The 22473-nt window shown below is 35.1% G+C and overlaps 1 protein-coding gene across 4 annotated transcripts in view; it reads right to left on the reverse strand.

The window, feature by feature from the left end:
* RMDN2 (regulator of microtubule dynamics 2) overlaps positions 1-22473 on the reverse strand; it is a 76560-nt gene that overhangs the window by 34835 nt on the left and 19252 nt on the right. For all 4 annotated transcript variants that reach the window (XM_019447282.2, XM_053890995.1, XM_019447271.2 and 1 more), the window contains 3 exons: positions 8007-8181; positions 6784-6886; positions 3066-3126 (listed from right to left, as the gene is read on the reverse strand). In XM_019447282.2, the coding sequence (XP_019302827.1) occupies positions 3066-3126; positions 6784-6886; positions 8007-8181 (339 nt within the window). The remainder of the gene's footprint in view (positions 1-3065; positions 3127-6783; positions 6887-8006; positions 8182-22473) is intronic.

Consider the following 22473-nt stretch of genomic DNA (forward strand, 5'->3'; position numbering starts at 1 on the left):
TGACCTCACTGCCTTGCTTAAATTCACATATACTAGTTCAATTTCCCTACTCTCTACACTGGCAGAAAAATTAAAAAAACAAATCATGTCACATTTTTAGAAAAATCTGTTGGATCTATATGAACTTTCTCAACCAGAGATTTATAGAACGAAACATTTGTACTGGAAGCAAAAGAAAAGAATCTGTGTTCACTGATCTAGGATCAATCATCTATTTTCTGAACATCAGCATCAGGTTGATGTAATGCACACCTCGAGGCATTAATAGTGCTGTCTCAGCACATTCTCTCCAACTGACTCTGAGCGAGGAGAAAAAGGAAAAACAAAAACTATGACTTATGAATACCATTGCATGAAACAGGCACATTTCCCTTATAATAATCTGTCCTACAGTCTTACGCATTTCCCAATCTGTTTTGAAGTTTTTTTCTTTACAGTCTAAAATATTATTTATCTTTCTAGATATCATAAATTCAAAGTTCACCTGACCACTTTTTTCCCAAAGGATCATCATTTCTTTTCTGGCGATCAGTTCCACCTATGTCTGTGTGTGTGTGTGTGTGTGTGTGTGTGTGTGTGCGCGCACGCGTGTGTGTTGTTGTTGTTGTTGTTCTTGTATATTGTTCATCTTTAAAAATGCAATTTAAAATCTTATTTCACAAACCATCTCATGTTGATGGGAAGGCTGAAGAATGTTAATTCGCAAAATGGTCTTTTACCTCCATCTAGAGGTCATTCTCACCATACATGCTTTGACAAAAATTCTGTATTTTCTTGGCATTGATATGGAATATACCTTTAATAAGTGACAAACATTCCTGTGTCAACAGCTACTAAAATAACTCCATTACTTTCCCTGTGGTACTTCTGATTCAGCACAAATGCTATTTATGCCGTGAGAAAGCAGAGGAAGAATAATGTAATAGAATACCAAGTATATACGAATAAAAGATCTGGTGTTTGCTTTTCTACTTACTGTGTGACCCTTGCTCACTAACAACCTATCCCCCCCCACACCTCCCCCATACACTACCTTGCTCACCCTAACCCCTAAAACGGAAACAGGTTGTTCTGTAAATCACGTGCTGTAAGTCATGTGGATACAATTTGTGAACAGTAGAGCACAACAAATATGTAAGATATTATTTGTAATTACGGCCAAGCCCATGGGGCTGACAAACTACAAAGCCACAGCGACTTTACTCTCTTGATCCTAGAAGTATTTTGGGCTGGTTCAACAAAAATAACAACATTTTTGTGGACAGCTTTATGAAGACTTAAAGTTTTGAAGCTTTCAGGAAGAAATGAAGATGGAAAACAAGTCTTAAGATGCTATTTGTTTTTCAATGATCCCCTCAGTGTGAATCCTTTCTGATAATTATTCCTGAAGATTGCATCTTGTATTTCAAACTGAAGCTTATAAGCCATCACATAGTCCTTTCAGTCATGGATGTGCAAAGTTGTGCTGCAGGGCCAGGTAGCAAACATTTTGGGCTTCGGGTCAGAGAGTCAAGGTTGCAACTACTGAACCTCACAGCTGTGCACAAATGCACGGACGGGGCTGTGAGCCAGTAAAACTATTTATAAAAATAGGCGGTTGGCCTGGCCAAAGTTTGTCATTTATGACAAACTTATGGGGGGAGGAGCAGATCAGAGTTAAGAGGAGGGCTTGGGTCCTTTTTCTGCCTCTAAATCTGGCCAATTAGCTTCCAAACACTCCCAATATCAGAGGACATGAAGAGAGTGTGGCTTGATCAGTACAAATTCATTATAGTTACCACTAAAAGTGGAAGAAAGGAAGTACTTTAAGGCATACATATGTTAATTTATTGATATTAATGTGCAAATTAGATGAGAAGGTAAATTTGGTTATAGAAATAATACCCTCATACATTGGGAAAATGACCCTAAAGATATGTACCAAGACGCTAACTGCAAAAGTACCTTTCTCCTGGCGGGAGGTGGAGGAGTGAGGGCTCCTGTGGATAGAACTGTTCTGGGGACTGTGGCTTCCACAGTCCTGTGGCTTTCCCCTCGTGGAGGGGGCCGGGGCAAGCTTGCACCTCGTCTTAGGCAAAGTGAGAGCAGGTCAAAAGATCTATTTTTATTTTGGCCTGTGTCCCTCCAGGGACATAGAAAATGTCCTTGACTCCTAACCAGAGAGGCTTGAAGAGGACGGTGTGAGTGGAGCTCCCCCTGCTGGTGGCAGAGTAAATAAACAGGTTTGCACTTGAGAGTTGGTGGAGTGAAACCAATTCCCTGTGGGGCAAATGCAGACCTGCAGAAAGGGAGCCATTTCTGCCTCAAAGTGCTCCAGGAGAATAAAATAATTCCAAAGAGGGGTGGATTTCTGGAAACCGAGGTCTGAGAGAAGGGTCATAAATTAATTTATTACTGTCATCTTTCTAGCACCTGAACTACCTGTATTGCCGCAAGGAACTAAAAAATGTTGTAAAAATGCAACTACAAAGTGTTAGTTAAAAACAATATATGTCTTCTTATTTGTGTTTTATAATTCTAAACAAACAAAGGATCCAAAATAAAACATATTCAAGAATATATTTGTTTCCCCAAGGGTAGTCAGCTACACCCATGCAACGAATTAAATTCCCTTTGTTTGAGCTTTCTTATATTATACACGACTTCTCTTTGACCTGTAGTATTAGTATACACAAGCTCATTAAGGTATAAAAAATGAGCGATATGCTTTTATCCTGTGAAGCATTCTTTTCACATTTCATTTAGAAGCATGATATCACTTTGATATTTGTTTTCAAATAAAATGTTAAATCACACTTAATTAGAATTTATCATGTTCGAAGGGGCTGCACTTGGTAGATTCACTTATGAAATCTTCGATAAAAGTTTACCTTGAATATGTATATTTAAAATATACATATTGTAAAATACATGAGACTAAGAATAGTTACTCTGCTATCTATTAAATATATTTTTCAGTGAAGTGACTGACAGGTTAAAGGGTCAATAATATCTTAAAAATCGATCGTAACTTATATAGAGGCATATGAGAATTCTAAAAGACTGCGTAAGTTCTATGTACTTACCACAGATGACAATGCCCATTCATGGGTGCTCTAGTAATAGCTTTTTCCCCCAATGTCTTCCCTGAAAGAAAAATGTACTTGCATTTAGTACCTTCACATGAGTCGGTGGGGGGGGAAGGGTAGATTACTGAATTAAGTCAGTGGTTCCTAAAATATGCTCCTAAGACCAGAAGCATCACTTACAGAAAAGCAGATTTTTGGCTAAAAGAGAGACTTACCCTATAACAAAGTCTGGGGCTCAGCAATCTGTTTTAACTAGCCTGTAGAGATTCTGATGAATGCTCAGGTTTTAAGCTCACTGGACTAAGCGATGTAACCAAGTGCAAGAAAAGTCATCCAATCATTATTTAAAAGCATTAATAAAAATCGTTCTATAATTGACCGACATTTACTGTATGCCTTCTGAGTGTCGTATCATAATCTCTGGGAATAAAAAGTCAAATTAAGACACAGTTTTTGACTTCCAAGGGTTCACATTTCAGTAGAAAGCAGGTATATAAGCAAACAAATTGCGTGTAAAAACCAAAAGTGAGATGAAAAACAGAGAGCATGTTAGAGAACTCCATCCAAAGGGAAGGCTTCCCAGAGAAGTGCTTACCTAATCGTGCACAAAAACGAACAGGCTCGACACATAAATCACCCTGCCAAATCATTCCACTTAGTTTTAGAAGTAACTTTTCGTAATGTCATAATTACTTTGGATAGAGGTTTGTCTAGCGGCCTGAAAAACCAAAATGCTTGCAATGAAACTGGACAACATTCTGAAAATCCTTCTCCAAAAGGGGCTGCTTTGTTTTATACCATCTCCCTTTACCCTGCTCCATTTTGTTGTCTTGAAGAGAATATCCAGGGATCTGCAAAATGCTCTTCTAAGTTAAGTGGATGATGTAATCTTTATAAATAAGGATCCTTAATTCTAAAACCATTCTGTTAATTTGTTAAGGTGGGACACTTCTATATTTTATAGCTCTATTCATTAAGGGAAATATCTCATGTATAAATCTACCTAAAGTGGAAAAAATTAAAAAGTGAAGTGTTTTAATACTGACATTACATTGTAGACCTATATTCAAAAAGTGATTTTTAAATAAACAATTGAAAAAACATAGCTTTAAATGTACAAACGTTAAAAATGAAATCAGCATGTAGCTACTTTGCCAAATGAACAAAAATAGCTTTTAATGTACAACCACCAGCCTAAAATAGAGGAGAGTCCATAACCCTGAGAATACAAAAGGAAGCTGGGTCGGTCATATGCAGGCTGGTTTTGCAGCCTCGTTTATGTAGCTGAAGTCTGAAAGGACAGCTGTTTCACTTACAAAATGGGTACTTTGTGATCTACTTGAGGCACATGTATCGATCACTTAATTCTGGAAATTATAATAATGTTCCTTTAGATATAAGATTCATAGTTTACTTGGAATACAAATTATGATCAGAGTGCTTATAAGACACACTGTGTAATGCTATACCCCATCCTGAGTTTTATGAAGGAATTCTGTGCTCTCCAGTGATCAAATCATGCCTTGGGGTAACAATTTTAAATATGTTATTATGGGGAAAACGAGTCAGCACGTCCTCCTCCCGCACACTGAGTTCCAGTGTCCCTCAACGCTGGTCTCAGCTCTAGCACACTCTGTCATCACCTTTCCTAAGCACTCACTACCCAAACACTGAAGTATATTGGGCTGTCTCCATGTTGATGTATCTAGCAAGTTCCTTAGCATGGCACCAACTTAATCACATTTACCTCCCTCCTCTCTTCCTTCTCTCCCTCCCTCAACCCCTCATTTTAACATCACTCCCGGACACAGTAATTTCAAATAAATATTTCCTAAATGGATAGAAAAAAAAAGAATTATTTTTAATATATTTCAATATGTGAATGAGTAGAATACATCATAGGCTTTTACTCATTTGTCTTGACACTATAAAGGTTTCTCATTTTTTAAGATACATCCTATTCCAATCTCCATTTTTGTCCCCAGATTTCTTCCCGCCTATTTCTTTTTCCATTTTTACCACCTCTTCCATGAACTCAATTAAACTTCTACTCCGTTTAAAAATAGAGATTCCAAGTGATTTCACCTAAGTGAAACTCTTACTTTCACAGTAAAGACTTCCCTGCATCAACCCCCAGCCGCTGCCATCATATCCTTTCTGTGAGTACTCTTTTAACACCTTGCATTCTCCTCTACTCACAACGTATTTCTATTTGTTTCTTTATAATATATGGTTATTTCAATGATACTGCTCCCCCCCCCCCCCCAAAGCCATAAGCTTGTCTACAGTCTGAGAAGATGTGATTTTGCTCTCATTTCTACCTCCTATCACACACAGGACGACCCCTGATGCCCAGGGTAGGGCAGGAGCTTACAGGCAATAAAAAGTCTTTCCTATGTTAGCAGTTTACATAGCTAGACTGTGATTTTCTCAGGAGATACGAAAATAAATCAGTTTTTTCTCTTTGGTTAAATTTTTATTTACCCTAGAGTTAACAAACCTCTTCTCTAGAATTAGATTTTGTGTATGGCCTGCAAGATGGATCACTACAGAAAAACTGCCCCACAAAGCTGATGATGAATAATGTGGCAAGGAAATCTACAAGTGGAAGGAATATAATTACAAGGAGTTTGGAAATATTTCCTTCTTGGAAATAAAAAAGACAGGGAACTACCGTGGAATGAGATGTGTAGTATCATTATTTTCGTGCTGTTTCTTCCTCATGCTAACTTAGAGAAAGAAAGCTTGGAGAAGAGAATGTTTAGAATAAAAGAAGAAATTAAAGAAGTCTGATGTCAGATTATTGCCCCAAAGCTCAGAGAATTGGCAGCTAACAGGCTTTTTGCAAGAAAGAGTTTTGATATTAAGTGACAGAAATAGATATGTATAAAAGCTTTGACATTCTGGCTATTACTATGTTGTTATATGCTGTTGTTACTAGGGAAAATTTCAAAAAATATGCATAAAATGGTAGAGGACAGTATCATGAACCATCATGTACTGGATCAGTCAGCTTAAACAATGATCAACTCAAGACTAATCTTGTTTTATTGAGATAAATTTTGAAAAAAAAAAAACAAAAAAACACGGGGCTCCTGGGTGGCTCAGTTGGTTGAGCAACCAACCTCAGATCAGGTCATGATCTCGCGGTTGTGAGTTTGAGCCCCGCGCAGGGCTCTGTGCTGACAGCTCAGAGCCTGGAGCCTGCTTTAGATTCTGTGTCTCACTCTCTCTCTGCCCCTCCCCTGCTCATGCTCTGTCTCTCTCGGTCTCAAAAATAAATAAAACATTAAAAAAAGAGAGAGAAAAAAAAGACATTGAAGTTTAAGTAGTTATTTCTTTGTGGCACCTGAAGTTCTCCCTTATAGGAGTCAAGGAAGGTTATTTTAATTGTGCTGGAGATACCTATCCTCTGCCTCTTACTTGTTCCTCAAATATTACCTAATTGTCTTTCTATCATAAACTTAGTATCTGAAATTTGAGTTTTTCAGCTGTCTATTCTATTATACTCAAATATTTTTAAAGAATATATACCTTAGTCCTGAAAAAAATTTCTGGCCTTAGACTACATGTATTTTCCAGTACTAGGATATATAAAATAGATTAAATATATTGGTTTTAGCTAAGATAATTTGGCTTTAATTAAAATTCATTGATGGGTTATTATAGATAACAATTGCCACTTGAGAATAATCAATCTTTATAAAATACTTACCAATATTAGCATAATGTTTCTTTTCTTGTGCATTAGTAGATAGCTCATACATGTCTCCATAAGCGCGAGCAAACCTCCAAATAAACTCTATTTCATCTCTAAACTGAAAAGAAAAAATAGCACTATACATTAGATTGACTCAGTCACTTGATGAAACTATAAATGTTTTCCACTGTAACTTTTAAAAAATTAGGCAGATGAACTGGTATTTATAGATGACTGAATCTAGTCACGTGCATACAATGAATTTGTGCATAAAATTTGAATTTTAAATTCAAATATTCAGGCTACAAAAAGTGATTTAATAGGGTTACATTTGGATCTCAAAAATAATGAATGTTATCCAGACTCTACCTCTACACCAACATGGAAGAGAGAATTGATAGGTACCAGAATTTGTAAGTTTTCCCTGGTGGTAGTATCTTCTTATTTCTAAGTTACCTACCTTCAATATGATGTCTCAGTGAGCATTAGAGATCACATATACTCGAAAGAGCAGTCACATTTTTAACCTATATTACCTAAAAATATAATCATAATGCTGGAGATTTAAAAACTTTTAAACAATCTGTTTAGAGTTGCTGAAGCCTCAGACAAAGGATTTAAATTGCTCATGGGAAAGAAAGATTCATTGCTCACTGGGCTATTGAGAACCTCTTCTTACATCTGTCCTTTCTTTTTTCCTTCCTTCCTTCCTTCCTTCCTTCCTTCCTTCCTTCCTTCCTTCCTCTCTTTCTCTGTCTTTCTCCTTCTTTCTTTTTCTTTTTTTTGGTGGTTGTAGTGGGAAGGATGGGCTTTCCCAATTCAGCCCAATGTTAAACATTGAAAAACGACCATTAGTAGAAATGGACTGAAATACTGTACTGATAGCTGTCACACTAATAACTACAAGACAGAAAAGTTAAAATGTAGTTTTTCCTGCCCCAAGAGGAGTATGTCTTATTCTTTATCTTACAGAGTATGTATTAAATACAACAAATTAATAAATATCAAATAAAAATAAAACTGTATAATCATATCTCTGGTTCTCATATTCATGATCTTAGAGCATAATAAACTCTTAGATTTACTTTTTTAAAGTTTAGTTTAGATTATAGAAAAATTTTGCATCAACCAATTTGGCTTGGGTAAACTAACCCAATTGTTATGGTCATAACATAAATGGGATAGCAGATTAAATAAAAATTAAAACCATACAGATGCTATTATCTCACATCTCTTACCTTTTCTTTGTGGTCACAAAGTAGTTCAAAACTCTCCATCTTGCTAGATTCATTCATACGTAAATTATCAACCTTCTGAAGAAGGACATCTAAATGTAATTCCTCTATGTGTGTGTTAAATGCCTTAGGGACAGGAAAACTCTGTTCTTCTGTGTCAGTATTAGCTGTAATATACCTAAAATTGCAGAAATAATAAATAATGATCAACTCTCTTGAAAGTTATAATAGCCAGAGTGATCCTTTTAAAATGCAAGACAATATGCTATTAGTACAGGAACAGATGAGTGACTGATGGAATAAAACAAAGGCCAGAAGTGGATCCATACATATATGGATGTGGTACATGATAGAGTTGGCAGGTGAGATCAGTGGGAAATTAAGGGATTGACTGGGGGGGAAAAATGGCTACTCCTATAAAAAACCAATGAAATTGAATTTCTATCATATAATATAAAAACAAGTCTGGATGATATAAGGAATTAAATGTTAAAAATAATTTTTTAAACTCTAAGTAGAGAGTATAGGTGAATACCCTTTAGTCTTCGGAGCAAAAAATTTTCTTCACCAAAATATGAAAGCATTAATTATAAATGATTATTAATTACACATGATTAATCAGCTTGACTATATTAAAATGAAAAACTGTTGCTAATCAAAAGACACTTTAAAAAATATAAAAATGCAAAATAAAAACCAGGAATGGATAGTTTTGCAACACAACTGGAGAACACAGATATCAAGAACACATAAATACTTTCCTAAAATTCAATAATAAAAACTCAGTGAACTCAACAGAAATATGCTTGAGAGATATAAATAGGCTTTCCCAAATGAGAAAATACATATAGTCAATAAACATAAGAAAAGATGTTCAGTGTTCAGCCAATTAGAGAAATACTAGCAAAGACCACAAAGAGATATTGCTTTAAGCTCATTTTGTTGATAAAAGGTAAAAAATCTGACAATACCAAATGCTGGGGAGGAAGTCAATCCACAGGATCTGATGAAGTGTAAATTGGTGAAACCCTCAGGAAAACACTTTGGAATTATCTTTTAATACTGAACTTTCACATACGCTAGGACCCAGTAACCCAGGTCTCTTGCCTATGTGCAGAAAGAGATGTATAATAAAAAGAGCAGTACTTTCAAATAGCAAACACCAGGAAACAAACTAAATGCCCATCAAAGAGTGGATGAATATTACACAACAGTCAAAATGAAAGAAACACAGTGATGTGCAAAATTATGAAGAAATCTTTTTTTTAATGTTTATTTATTTATTTGGAAAGAGAGAGAGAGAAAGAGTGTGTGCATGCACACGCAGTGAGGAGCAGAGAGAGAAGGAGACAGAGAATCCCAAGCAGGCTCTGTGCTATCAACCCAGAACCCAATGCAGGGCTCGATCTCGCAAACCGTGAGATCATGACCTGAGCCAAAATCAAGAGTTAAACACTTAACTAACTGAGCCATCAGGTGCCCCAATATGAAGGAATCTTAACAAACTTATATTAAGTGGGAAAAAAAGCTCTTAAAATTATATACAACACAATCCCCTTTCCATAAAAACAATCAAAATTAAATGTGTTTTAATATACACATGGATGCAATAAAATGATGTATTAAAAAGAAGGAATGAACAATATACATTATAGATTCACGATTATAGTTATCTTCAGGTGAGGGGAGGCAGGGGAGCCAAATGTTTGATGAGGACTACTGTCTACATCCTATCTTTTGTTTTAGGACGTGGTTTCATGGATGCTTTCACATTATTTATAATAACTAACTAAATGAATAAAAGTGGCACATGCATGGACCAGTCATGAGAGTTTGTAAGAGCTAAAAGTAGTTTTAGTCCAATTCTATGCACCTGAGGTATAATAAGAAAATAATAACCAAAAGGTGTAATTAGCTGAACATGGGGCATAATACTCTTTAGAGCAAAAAGCTTTAAATCTAAAGAGGGACACAACACACTAAAAATGGTTCAATTTATGATAAAGAAAGAGCAGTTTTAGACTTCTATGCATCTACAAACACGAGTCTCAGATATATAGAAAACACAAATTAACACATACAAGGAGAAACTGAATCCACTATCAGAATGGGAGATTTGTAACGTAAGATTCTAAGTAATTGATAAAGTGTGAGAGAAAGTAAGGATACGATTTAAACACCGTATGAACTAGCTTAAATACAATCAAGATACTGGAACTAGACACAGAACCCCTGGAAAACAATGTCTCTTCCAGTATATATGGAATATTTATGAAAACAGCCACGTACAGAGGGCCATGAAGCAAGCGACAAATGATAATAATCTATTGTGTAGACCACATTCCCTGTTCACAATGCAACTAAGTTAGACATCACCACTAAAAGGTAGGAGAGAAAACCCCAATATTTAAAAATAATTGATGTGGCTCAGTCAGTTAAGCGTCAGACTTTGGCTCACATGAGCTTGTGGGTTCGAGCCCCGCGTCAGGCTCTGTGCTGACAACTCAGAGCTTGGAGCCTGCTTCAGATTCTGTGTCTCCCCCTCTCTGCCCCTCCCCCACTCGTGCTCTGTCTCTCTCTCTCTCTCTCAAAAGTAAACATTAAAAAAATTTTTTTAAATTAAAACAGTTCACAGCTCCAATCATCATCTCATTCATATAAAATCCTAATGAAGCCACAAAAAGTTATTAGAACTAATAAACGAGTTCAGTAAGGTTACAAGATAGAAGATCAACTTATAAAAGTCAATTGTATTTCTGTAAATCTAGCAATGAACAATCCAAAAATGAACACAATTTCACTTACAATATTATTAAAAAGAATAAAATTCTTAGGATTGCATTTAACATAAAATGTGCAAGACTTGTACACTGTAAACTATAAAAAATTGTTGAAATTAAAGAATACGATCTAAATGTATGAAAAGAAATCTCATGCTCATGAATCAGAAGATTTAGTATTATGATGATGGCAGCACTCCCCAAATTTACCTACAGATTCAAAGCAGTTTCTACTAAATCTCAGCTGGTAACATTTTCCCCCAGAAATGAGTAAGCTGATCCTAAATTTCATATGGAAATGCAAGGGACCTAATATAGCCAAAAGAATTTTGTAAAATAAGAGCAAAGTCAGAGAATTCACACTTGCAATTTTCAAAATTTACTATCAAGTCATAGTAATCAAGATAGTACTGTCAGAAGGCTGATAGACATGGAATAGAGATTAAGGGCCTATTAAGAATTAAGGGTCCAGAAATAAACCCTTATGGTTATTATGAGCAATTTGTTTTGACAAGAGTACCAAGACAACTCAGTGGAGGAAATAATTTTATTTTCAACAAATAGTACTGGGACAAATAGATATCCATATGCAGAAGAATGAAGTTGAACCTATACCTCGCACCATATATAAACATTAACTGAAAATGGATCAAAAGTCTAAATGTAAGAGCTAAAACTGTAAAACACTTAGAAGAAAACACAGGAGTAAATAGTTGTGACCATAGACTAGGCAATGATTTCATAGATATGACATTATAAGCACAGGTGACAAAAGAAAAAATAAACAAGATAGATTTTATCAAAACTTAAAATTTGTGGGGCGCCTGGGTGGCTCAGTCGGTTGGGCGTCCGACTTCGCTCAGGTCATGATCTCGCGGTCCGTGGGTTCGAGCCCCGCATCGGGCTCTGTGCTGACAGCTCAGAGCCTGGAGCCTGTTTCAGATTCTGTGTCTCCCTCTTTCTCTGACCCTCCCCTGTTCATGTTCTCTGTATCAAAAATAAATAAATGTTAAAAAAAAAATTAAAAAAAAATTAAAATTTGTGCTTCAAAGCAATTTTTTTCACCAAGAAAATGAAAAGATAATTCACAAAATGGAAGAAAATACTTACAAATCATATATCTGATAAGGGACCTACATAGAGAATATATAAAGAAACCTTACAACTCAATGATAAAAAGAGTTGTATAAAAAAAATAACTGAACTTAAAAATGGAAAAAGGATTTAACAGATATTTCATCAAAAGATGATAACAAATGGCCAATGAACACACAGAGATGCTCAATATCTTTAGTCACTAGGGAAACGAAAATCGAAACCACAGTGAAATATCACTTCATAGCTTCTAGGATGCCTAAAATAAAAAAGACAATCACAACTGTTGATAAGAATATGGAAAAACTGGAACTCTCCTACACTGACAATGGGGCTGTAAAATGCACACGCATCAAGTTTGGAAAAACAATTCAGTAGTTCCTCAAAATGTTTAACATGGAGTTATCATACGACTCAGCAATTACACTCCTAAGTACACATCCAAGAGAGCTGAAAACATATGTCCACACAAAAACCTGTATAGGAATGTGCATAGAAACTTAATTCGTAATGGCCAAAAAATGAAAACAACCCAACTACCCATCATCAGATGAAAGGGTAAACAAAATGAATAAACGATGAAATATTATTTGGTAATACAAAGGAATGAAGTACTATTGTATGATATGACATAACAGCCCTTGAACACATTACTTAGTGAAAGGCCACGTATTATTATGATTCCATTTTATGAAATGTACAAGATAAGCAAAACCACGGAAACAGAAGGTAGAATAATGGTTGACAAGGCCTGAGGATGAGGAGAGAATGAATGGATACACAGTACAGGGTTTTCTTTTGAATAATGAAACTGTTTGGAAATTAGAGAGTGGTGATGGCTATATAACTCTGTGAATAAACTAACTCCCACCAAATTATACACTTTAAAAGAGTGAATTTTATAGTATATGAGTAATATACTCAATAAGGACTTTATTTTTATAAGAAAAAACAAAAACGTGAATAGTCCTATAGCAATTAAATAAATTAAACCAAAATCTATTTCAACACACACACACCACAGATTGAGAGAGAAAGAGAGACAGGGAGAGAGAGAATCAATTTCCCTTAAGGGAAATTCTATCAAATATCCAAAGAATTAGATTTATTCAAATTCTTGCAAGGAATTCAAAAAGAGGGAAAACCTCTTAGCTCCTTTTTTGAAGCTGATAAAACTGACACCAAAATCAAACAAAGATAGTGTAAGAAATGAAAATTATGGACCAATTCCACACATAAATACAGATGTAAAAATATCAACCAAAAACTGCAACAAACGTGAAAGAATGCATCATAACCAAACTGGATTTCTCCCAGGAATTACAAGCGTGGCTTAATATTAGAACATTTCTCTAGCACAACAAGTAGAATTAGAAAAACTGCATGATCATTTCAGCGGTTACCGAAACTTTTTTTTCAATAAATGCAATAATACCATGTTAGGACAAAGGAATACCAAACCCATAAATAAGGAATAGAAGGGGTCTTCTGAACACAGTAAGAGTTATATGCCAATAACTATAATACATTTCACACTTAATGATGAAACATTAGAAGCATTCTCCTTAAAATAAGAAATAGAAAAGGACGTTCAATATTGTTGCTTCTAATCACCAATGTACTGCAGGTCCCGTTAGCACATTAAAAGGAAACAAATAAAAATTATAAGCATTGGGAAAGAAGAAACAGAAGTTTGGAGTTTATTCAATAGAAAAAACTCTAGAAGAAAAATTACACAAAGCTAATCAACATTTATGATCAATTTTTGAAAACCAATCATGTTCTTATATCTATAAAACAAGTTAGAGAATGTAGCTTCATAAATTATAATGTTTACAATAGCAGGGAAAATACATGGTACCTAGGGTAAAATTCCACATTGGTTTTTGTTTTTACTTTTCGATAGAAAATTATAAAAATACTATTTGGTGACATTAAGAATATCTAAATAATTAGAAAAAGATACCATGGATAGGAAAACTTAACATTGAACCAATTTCATATAGCCCCAAATTTAACTACACTTTAATGCAATTCCAGTCAAAACCACAATGTTTTTTTTTTTTCCTATGGAACTTACCTGACTCTAAAATCAATATGGAAGGGCAAGTACAAGAAGAGCAAAGACACTTTTAAATAACAGCCATCAGTGCTGTAGTATAAAGGATAAAACTACAAGAAGTCAACGTGGTAATGGCATAGCAATAGACAAACTGGTCAATAAAACAAAAGAGAACATCTAGGCTAGTCTCTTCCCCATATTTAGAAACACTCAAGTGTGGGGAAACTGTTTTCCTACTTTGGACAGTAATCTTCTACTTCTAACTGGGCATTTATCAAAAATTATCAAAAAGTTTTAAAAGCAAATTTTAAAAACAGGGCATATCTAAACAGGTCTGGGAAAATTCGAACATGTGTTAATTTGGGGTTAGAGCTCAGATCTGGACTAGGCCGGGGAAAGGCAGTTCATAGATTATCGGATGTCAGAATTTTCTTTTAGCAGGTCTGGAGAGTCCCACCTTAAAATGTCAAATTTACTTACAAACGTTTGTCATTTCATGTACTTTTCTGGCCCTATTTATTGCTCCCAATTTGAATAAGAACTAGGCCTTTTCCCCTACGCCTTCATTTCTTCTGCACAATCAATTACTTGCTTCGATAGCAACAATAGCATCTCTAAAGGTATCACTGCACTATTTAAAGAGAAAATGACATTATTTTCTAGGAAAAGAAAGTAGTGTGTTTACAAAAGTATATCAGTAGTGAGCGGCATCAGAACAGGCAAAAACATGCCTGGCTATAGCACCGTGTCATCCCCCACATCAGGCACCCTGATCAGTTCCTTTTGTTCAGCCTTACCTAACACCTCATTCCCTCCAACATTTTTTTTCCAAAAGATACACACCAAGAGAGACTGATGTCAGCAAGATGGTGGATAGGAAGCTCTAGGCTCTCATTCTGACACGGAAACACTAGATGAACAACAGGCAGAATGAAACGGCTTTGTGGGAGATTTAGAAGCTAGTCAAAGATTTGCAACAACAAAGTGAATGTCAAATCAAGAACAAGCCATACTCGCAGTGGTAGGAAACTTCCTGGCATTTTTGTTCACCCTTGCCTCACCCCTCCCTGGCATCATACAGCATAGACGGGAAGAAGTTGTCCAATTCCCAGCTCCTCCCTTGGGACAGGAGGAAAAGAGTGGATCTTGTTTGCAATGTCCTGGCATGTCTGATGGCTTCCTGAGAGACTGGTTTCTGTTTTGCTTGCCTTAGAGCTTAGACAGAAATGAAGGCATCATTGGATATCAGACTGGAGATTGCTAAAATCAGTGGCAGGCACCGTGGCATGTGAGAACTATAGGAGTCTGCAAACTCGTGGGTGCATTTGTGAGATTATGGGGAGAGGAACACAATGAGATCTAAAAACAGGGGTAAGGCTCACTGAAATTAAGATATTTAGGGATGCCTGGGTGACTCAGTCGGTTAAGTGTCCAACTCTTGATTTCAGCTCAGGTCATGATCTCATGGTTGTGAGATTAAGCCACATGTTGGGCTCCACACTGGGCATGGAGTCTGCTTGGGATTCTCTCTCTCTCTCCTTCTGCCCCCACTCAAAAAAATAAAATTAAACAAAATTGAATAAAATTAAAATTAATTAAATTAAATACATATGTAAAAAGTCATGTATATAGGATAATTAGGAGGAAAATACACACAAACAGGCCCAGGGAAAACTAATGACTAGAAAAGACCTGACAGTCCTTAAGCCTTTGCACTGGGCTAATTAGCGAGGGTCTTCCACTGCATGGAGTCAATCTACAAAGGCCAGGCTAGGTGGCTGTTTTTCAGATTTGTAATTTTCAACAAAAGATTAGGAACCATAGAAAGAAATAGGGAAAGATGGACAAAATAAATGAACAAAACAATGAACAAAATAAATTTCCAGAACCTGACTCTAAAGAAATACAGGCTTTAGACTTACAAGACAACAATTTTAAAAACAATGGTGGTAAGTATGCTCTAAGAGCCAAAGGAAAACATGGAGAGAGAACACAAGAAAATCAGGAAAACAATATATGAACATAATGAGAATATCAACAGAGAGCTAGAAATTATTTTTTTTAAATCAAACAAATTTTGGAGCTGAAAAAATAAAATAAGTAACTTAAAAAATTCACTAGAGAGGATCAACAACATACTCAAACAAGCAGAATAAAGTATCAGCAAACTTGAAGACAGATTATTTTAAATTGATGAATCTGAAAAGTAAAAAAAAAAAAAAATGAAATAAAGAAAAGTGAACAGAGCCTAAGAAACTCTGCAGAATAACATAAACCAGACCAATATACATATTATTAGAATACCAGAAGAAGAGAGAAAGGGACACAGAGCTTATTTTGTGGAATAATGGCCAAAAACTCCCCAAATTTAAAGAAAGATATAGATATACAAATATAAGAAGCTCAGTGAATTCCAAGTAGGATAAATCCAAAGCAATCCACACCAAGACAAACCCTCAAACTGTGGAAAATTAAAGACAAATTTTAAAAGTCTTGAAAGCAGCAAAAGAAAATACTTATCACATATAAAGGATCTCCAATAAGATTATGAATGGATTTCTCAGCAGAAACCTTCTGGCCTGAAGGCAGTGGGATAATATATTTAAAGTGCTGAAAGAAAAAACAAACTGTCACCCAAAACTTCTATATCCAGCAAAACTGACCTTCAAAAAATAAGAGAGAAATTAAGACATTCCCAGATAAACAAAAGCTGAGTTCTTTACCTCTAGAACTGTACTACAAGAAATGCTAAAGTGAGTCCTTCGAGTTGAAATGAAAGGACATTAGCAGCAACTTGAAGCCATATGAAAACATGAAGTTTTTGATGAAGGTAAATACATGGATAAATTTATTATAATTTTGGCTTTTTATTATAATTTTGGTTTTATTATAATTTTGGCTCATAACTCCTTTTTTATTCTTTTACAGTATTTAAAAGAAAAAAAGCATAAAATAATGATAAATCTGTATGGCTACATTATATATAAAGATATAATCTGTGATATCAATAACTAAATGAGGGGTGGAGCTATCAAAGGAGAAGAGGTTTTTTTTTTAATGTTTTTATTTATTTTTGAGAGAGAGACAGAGCGTGAGTGGGAGTGGGGGGAGAGAGAGAGAGAGGGAGACACAGAATCTGAAACAGGCTCCAGGGTCCGGGCTGTCAGCACAGAGCCCAATGCAGGGCTCAAACTCAGGAGCCATGAGATGACCTGAGCCGAAGTTAGAGGCTTAACCGACTGAGCCATCCAGGCACCCCAAGCAGAAGAGCTTTTGAATGCAATTGAAGTTCCATTGGTATCAGTTTAAAATAGATTGTTATAACTTTAGGATATTATATGCAGTGCCCATGGTAAACACAAAGAAAATATCTACAGAATACACATGAAAGGAAATGGGAAGCGAATCAAAATGTGTCATTGCAAAAACTCAAGTAAATGCAAAGTAAGGCAGTAGTAACAGAAGAAATGAAGGATTAAAAAAGCTATAAGACATATAGAAAACAAATAATAAAATGGCAATAGTAAGTTAATCTCTATTAATCAATTTAAATTAGTAATTATTTGGTCATTAATTTAAATTACCAATTAATTAGTAATTAACTTAAATGTAAATGGATTAAATTCTCCAATCAAAAAACACAGGTTGGTAGAAAAGATTTTTTCTTTTTTTTTAAGTTTGTTTGTTTTTTTTGTTTTTTTTGTTTTTTTTGTTTTTTGAGAGAGAAAGAGTACCAGCTGGGGAGGGGCAGAGAGAGAGAGAGAGAGGGAGACACAGAATCCAAAGCAGACTCCAGGCTCTGAGCTGTCAGGACAGAGCCTGATGTGGGGCTTGAACTCATGAACTGTGAAATCACGACCTGAGCTGAAGTCAGATGCTCAATCGACTGAGCCACCCAGGTGCCCTGGTAGAAAAGATTTTAAAAACCAGGATCAAGTATATGCTGTCTATAAAAGACTCACTTTAGAACTAAAGACACATATGGGTTGAAAGTAAAAAGATGAAATAGATGCTTCATGTAAATAATAACCAAAAGAGAACAGGGTTGGCTATATCAAACAAAAATGACTTTATGTCAAAACTTTACAAGAGACAAAGAAGGACATTATATCTCAATAAAAGACTCAATTGACGAGGAATATGTAATATTCTTCATATATTTACATTAGAGGTCCTAAATATATGAAGCAAACATTGACAGAATTAAAAGGAGAAATATACAGCAACATAATAACAGTAGAAGACTTTGATATGTCACTTTCAATAATGGATAGAACAACCAGATAGAAGATCAATAAGGAAACAGAGGATTTGAATATCATTATAGAACAATTTGACCTAACAGACAAATACAGAATAGTCCACTCAACAACAGAAGAATACATTGTTCTCAAGTGAACATGGAACATTCCCCAGCGTACATCATATATTACACAAAACAAGTCTTAATGAATTTTAAAAGATTTAAAATCATACAAAGCATATTTATTGATTGCAATAAAATGAAAGTGTAAGTCAACAGCAGAAGGAAAACTAGAAAATCCACAAATAAGTGGAAATTAAACAACACACTCTTAAACAACAAATGAGTCAAAGAAGAAATCACAAGGGAAATTAGAGAATATCTGGAGTCAAAAGAAAGCAAAAAACACAACATACCAAAGTGTGCAGGATGCAGTGAAAGCAGTGGTAAGGGGGGAATCTATAGTTATAAATGCTTTCATTAAAAAGAAAGATATAAAATCAACAATCTAAATTTACAGCTCAAGAGACTAGAAAAAGAAGAGTAAACTAAACCCCAAGTTAGCAAAAGAAAGGAAATAAAAAGATGAGAGCAGAAATTAACATAATAGAGAATTTCTTTTAAAGAGAAAAATCAACGGAACCAAGAATTGGTTCTTCAGAAAGATCAACAAAATTGACAAACCTTTAGCTGAACTAAGAAAAAAAGGATAGAAAATCACATCACTGAAATCAGAAATGAAAGAGGAATATCACTATCAATTTTACAGAAATAAAAAGGGTTATAAGAGAGTACCATCAAGGATAGCGTGCCAACAAACTGGATAACCTAGATGAAACTGACAAATCCCTAGAAACATACCACCTACTAAGACTGAATCAGGAAGAAACAGAAAATCCGAACAGATCTATAACTAATAAGGAGATTGAATTAGTAATCAAAAACTTCCTAACAAATGAAAGCCCAGGATCACATGGCTTCACTGGTGAATTCCACCAAACATGAACTAGTTCCTAAAACTCCCCAAAACATTAACTAGTTCCTAAAGAATTAACTAGTTCCTCAAACTCCCCAAAAAGTTGAAGAGAAAGGAATATTTCCTAGCTCATTCTATGAGGAGGTCATCATTACCACGATCCCAAAGCCATACAAATATGCTATAAGAAAACCAGACCAACAGCTCTGATGAATACTGATGCAAAAATCCTCAAAGAAATAACAGCAAACAGAATTTGAAAGCACATTAAAATGGTTATACACCATGACCAAGTAGGAATGCAAGGGCAGTTCACCATATGAAAACCAATGTGATATACCACATTAACAGAATTAAGGGAGGGGGGGAACATGTGAGCATTTCAATTGGTGCAGAAAAAAGCACCAGACAATATTCAACACCCAGTCATGATAAAAATGTGTAGCAAACCAGCAACAGAAGGAAACTACCTCAACATATTATAGGCCATTTATGAAACGCCCATAGCTAATATTATACTCAATGGTGAAAGACTGAAAGCTTTTCCTCTAACCACAGAAACAAGACAAGAGTGACTGCTTTTGCCACTTCTATTCAGTACAGTACTAGGAGTCCTAGCCAGATCAATTAGGCAAGAAAAAGAAATAAGATACCTACATCAGAAAGGAAGAAACAAAATTATCTCTTAGCAGATGACATGATCTTATATGTAGAAAATCCTAAAGATTTCACACATGCACACACACACACACACACACACACACACACACACACAATTAATAAGCAAACTCAGCCAAGTTTCAGAATGTAAATCAATTTGCAAACACCAGTTGTTTCTATACATTAACAAGAAGCAATCTGAAAAGGAAATAAAGAAAATGACTCTGTAATAACATCAAAAAGAATAAAATACCTAGGAGTGAACTTAACAAAGGAATGAGAGATTTGTACACTTAAAACTATAAAACATTGCTGAAAAAAGTTAAAGACGACTCAATTGGAAATCTCATGCCATGGATTTGGAGACTTAATATTGTTAAGATGTCAATACTACCCAAACAATTTATAGATTCAGTGCAATCCCTCCCAAAATTCCAACAATGTTTTCTGTAAAGGTTGAAAAATCCATCCTACAAATCATATGGAATCTCAAGGGACTGCGAATAGCCAAAACAACCTTGAAAAAGAATAAAGGTGGAGATATCATACTTCCTGATTTTAAAACTTATTACAAAGCTACAGTAATCAAAATAATGTGGGCTGACATAAAGTTAGACATATACATCAATAGAACAGAAAGCCCAGAAATAAACTCTTACATATATGGTCAAATGATTTTTGACAGGGGTGGCAAGACTATTCAATGGAGAAAGGGAAGTCTCTTCAGCAAATGGTGCTGGGAAAGCTGGATATTCACATGCAAAAGAATGACATTAGACCCTCTATATGCAAAAATTAAAAATTAACTCAAAATGGATCATTTAGTAAATGTAAAATCCAAACTATGAAACTCTTAGAAGAAAACATAGGGGAAAACTTCATGACATTGTATTTGGTAATGATTTCTTGCATATGGCAACAAAAGCACAGACAACAGAAGCAAAATAGATAAACTGGACATCAAAATTAAAATAAATTAGACATCAAAATTAAAATTAAATTCTGTCCATCAAAGGACATAATCAACAGAGTGAAAGGCAACCCACGTAATGGGAGAAAGTATTTGTAAATCATATATCTGATAAAGGATTAATATCCAGGATATATAAAGAACTCCTACAACTCAACAACAAAAAGCAAAGAACCCAATTAAAAAATGGGCAAAGGGTTCGAAGGAATATTTTTCCAAAGAAGATATACAAAAGGCCATGAAAGGCACATGAAAGAATGCTCAATGTCACTACGCATTAGGGAAATGCAAACCACAATAGGATGCCACCTTGCTAGGATGGTTACTGTCAAAAACTAGAAAAGAACAAGTGTTGGTGTGGATGTGAGAAACTGAAATCCTTGTGAGCTCTTGGAGGACCATAAAATGGTGCCTCTGTGCTATGGAAAAAATACGGTAGTACGTCAAAAAATTAAAAACAGAATTACCATACAATCCCAGTAATTCCATTTCTGGATATATAATCAAAAGAACTGAAAGCAGAGCCTTGAAGAGATCTTTGTACACCCACGCTCATAGCAGCATTATTCATCACAGCCAAAAGGTAGAAGCAACAACAAAAGTGTCCATCAACAGATCAAGAGATAAGTAAAATGTGGTATATACATTCAAAGTAATACTACTCAACCTTAAAAAATAAGGAAACTGTCACATGTTGCAACATGGAGGAACGCTGAGGACATTATGCTAAGTGAAATAGCCAGTTACAAAGAGACAAATACCATATAATTCCACTTCTAGAGGAAACAAATTCACAGAGACAGAAAGTAGAAGGGTGGTCGCGGGATGGGAGAGTGGGAGATGATTGTTTATTGGGTCCAGAATTTCCGTTAGGAAGATGAAAAAAATTCTGGAGATAAATGGTGATAATGGTTGCATAACCATATGAATGTATTTAATGCCACGAAACTTAAAAATGGTTAAGACAGTAAATTTTATGTGATGTGTATTTTACCACAAACAAAAAACTGAAGTAGAAAAAAAAACTTTTTTAAGATACACGCTAAAAGGAGGAGAAAAACGCAAAAGTAAAAGTAACATCTTAGCCCAATGATATAGGTTTAGGGGGCATTTTATCATGACATACAATTGAAAATAATACCAATTCCTTTCCTCTACAAAGACCAGCTATATTCTAACTTAAGTATTTTTAATGACCTATATGCATTTTCCATTCATTACTTATTCTGATAAACATTTATAAACTTTAATACAGTGTGAAAAAATTGAAAAATATTTACTCAAAAATAAAATTTCGGGAGACAGTTTTTAAAATAAAAATTTTATTAAATAAAATTTTTTAATAAAAATTTTGGAAAAAGTCTGAAAAATATTCACTTTTAAAAATAACGACTGGGGCGCCTGGGTGGCTCAGTCTGTTGGGCGGCCGACTTCGGCTCAGGTCATGATCTCACGGTCTGTGAGTTCGAGCCCCGCGTCGGGCTCTGTGCTGACAGCTCAGAGCCTGGAGCCTGCTTCAGATTCTGTGTCTCCCTCTCTCTCTGCCCCTCTCCCGCTCATGCTCTGTCTCTCTCTCTCGGTCAAAAATAAATAAACATTAAAAAAAAATTAAAAAAAAAAAATAACGACTAATCTATGAATCTATTACCTCTGATATCGAGTTCTCTGAAGTCCCAGACATGCA

Source organism: Panthera pardus, unplaced genomic scaffold (genome assembly GCF_024362965.1).
Source record: "Panthera pardus isolate Hobbes unplaced genomic scaffold, ASM2436296v1 HiC_scaffold_26, whole genome shotgun sequence".
NCBI classification, from domain to species: Eukaryota; Metazoa; Chordata; class Mammalia; order Carnivora; family Felidae; genus Panthera; species Panthera pardus.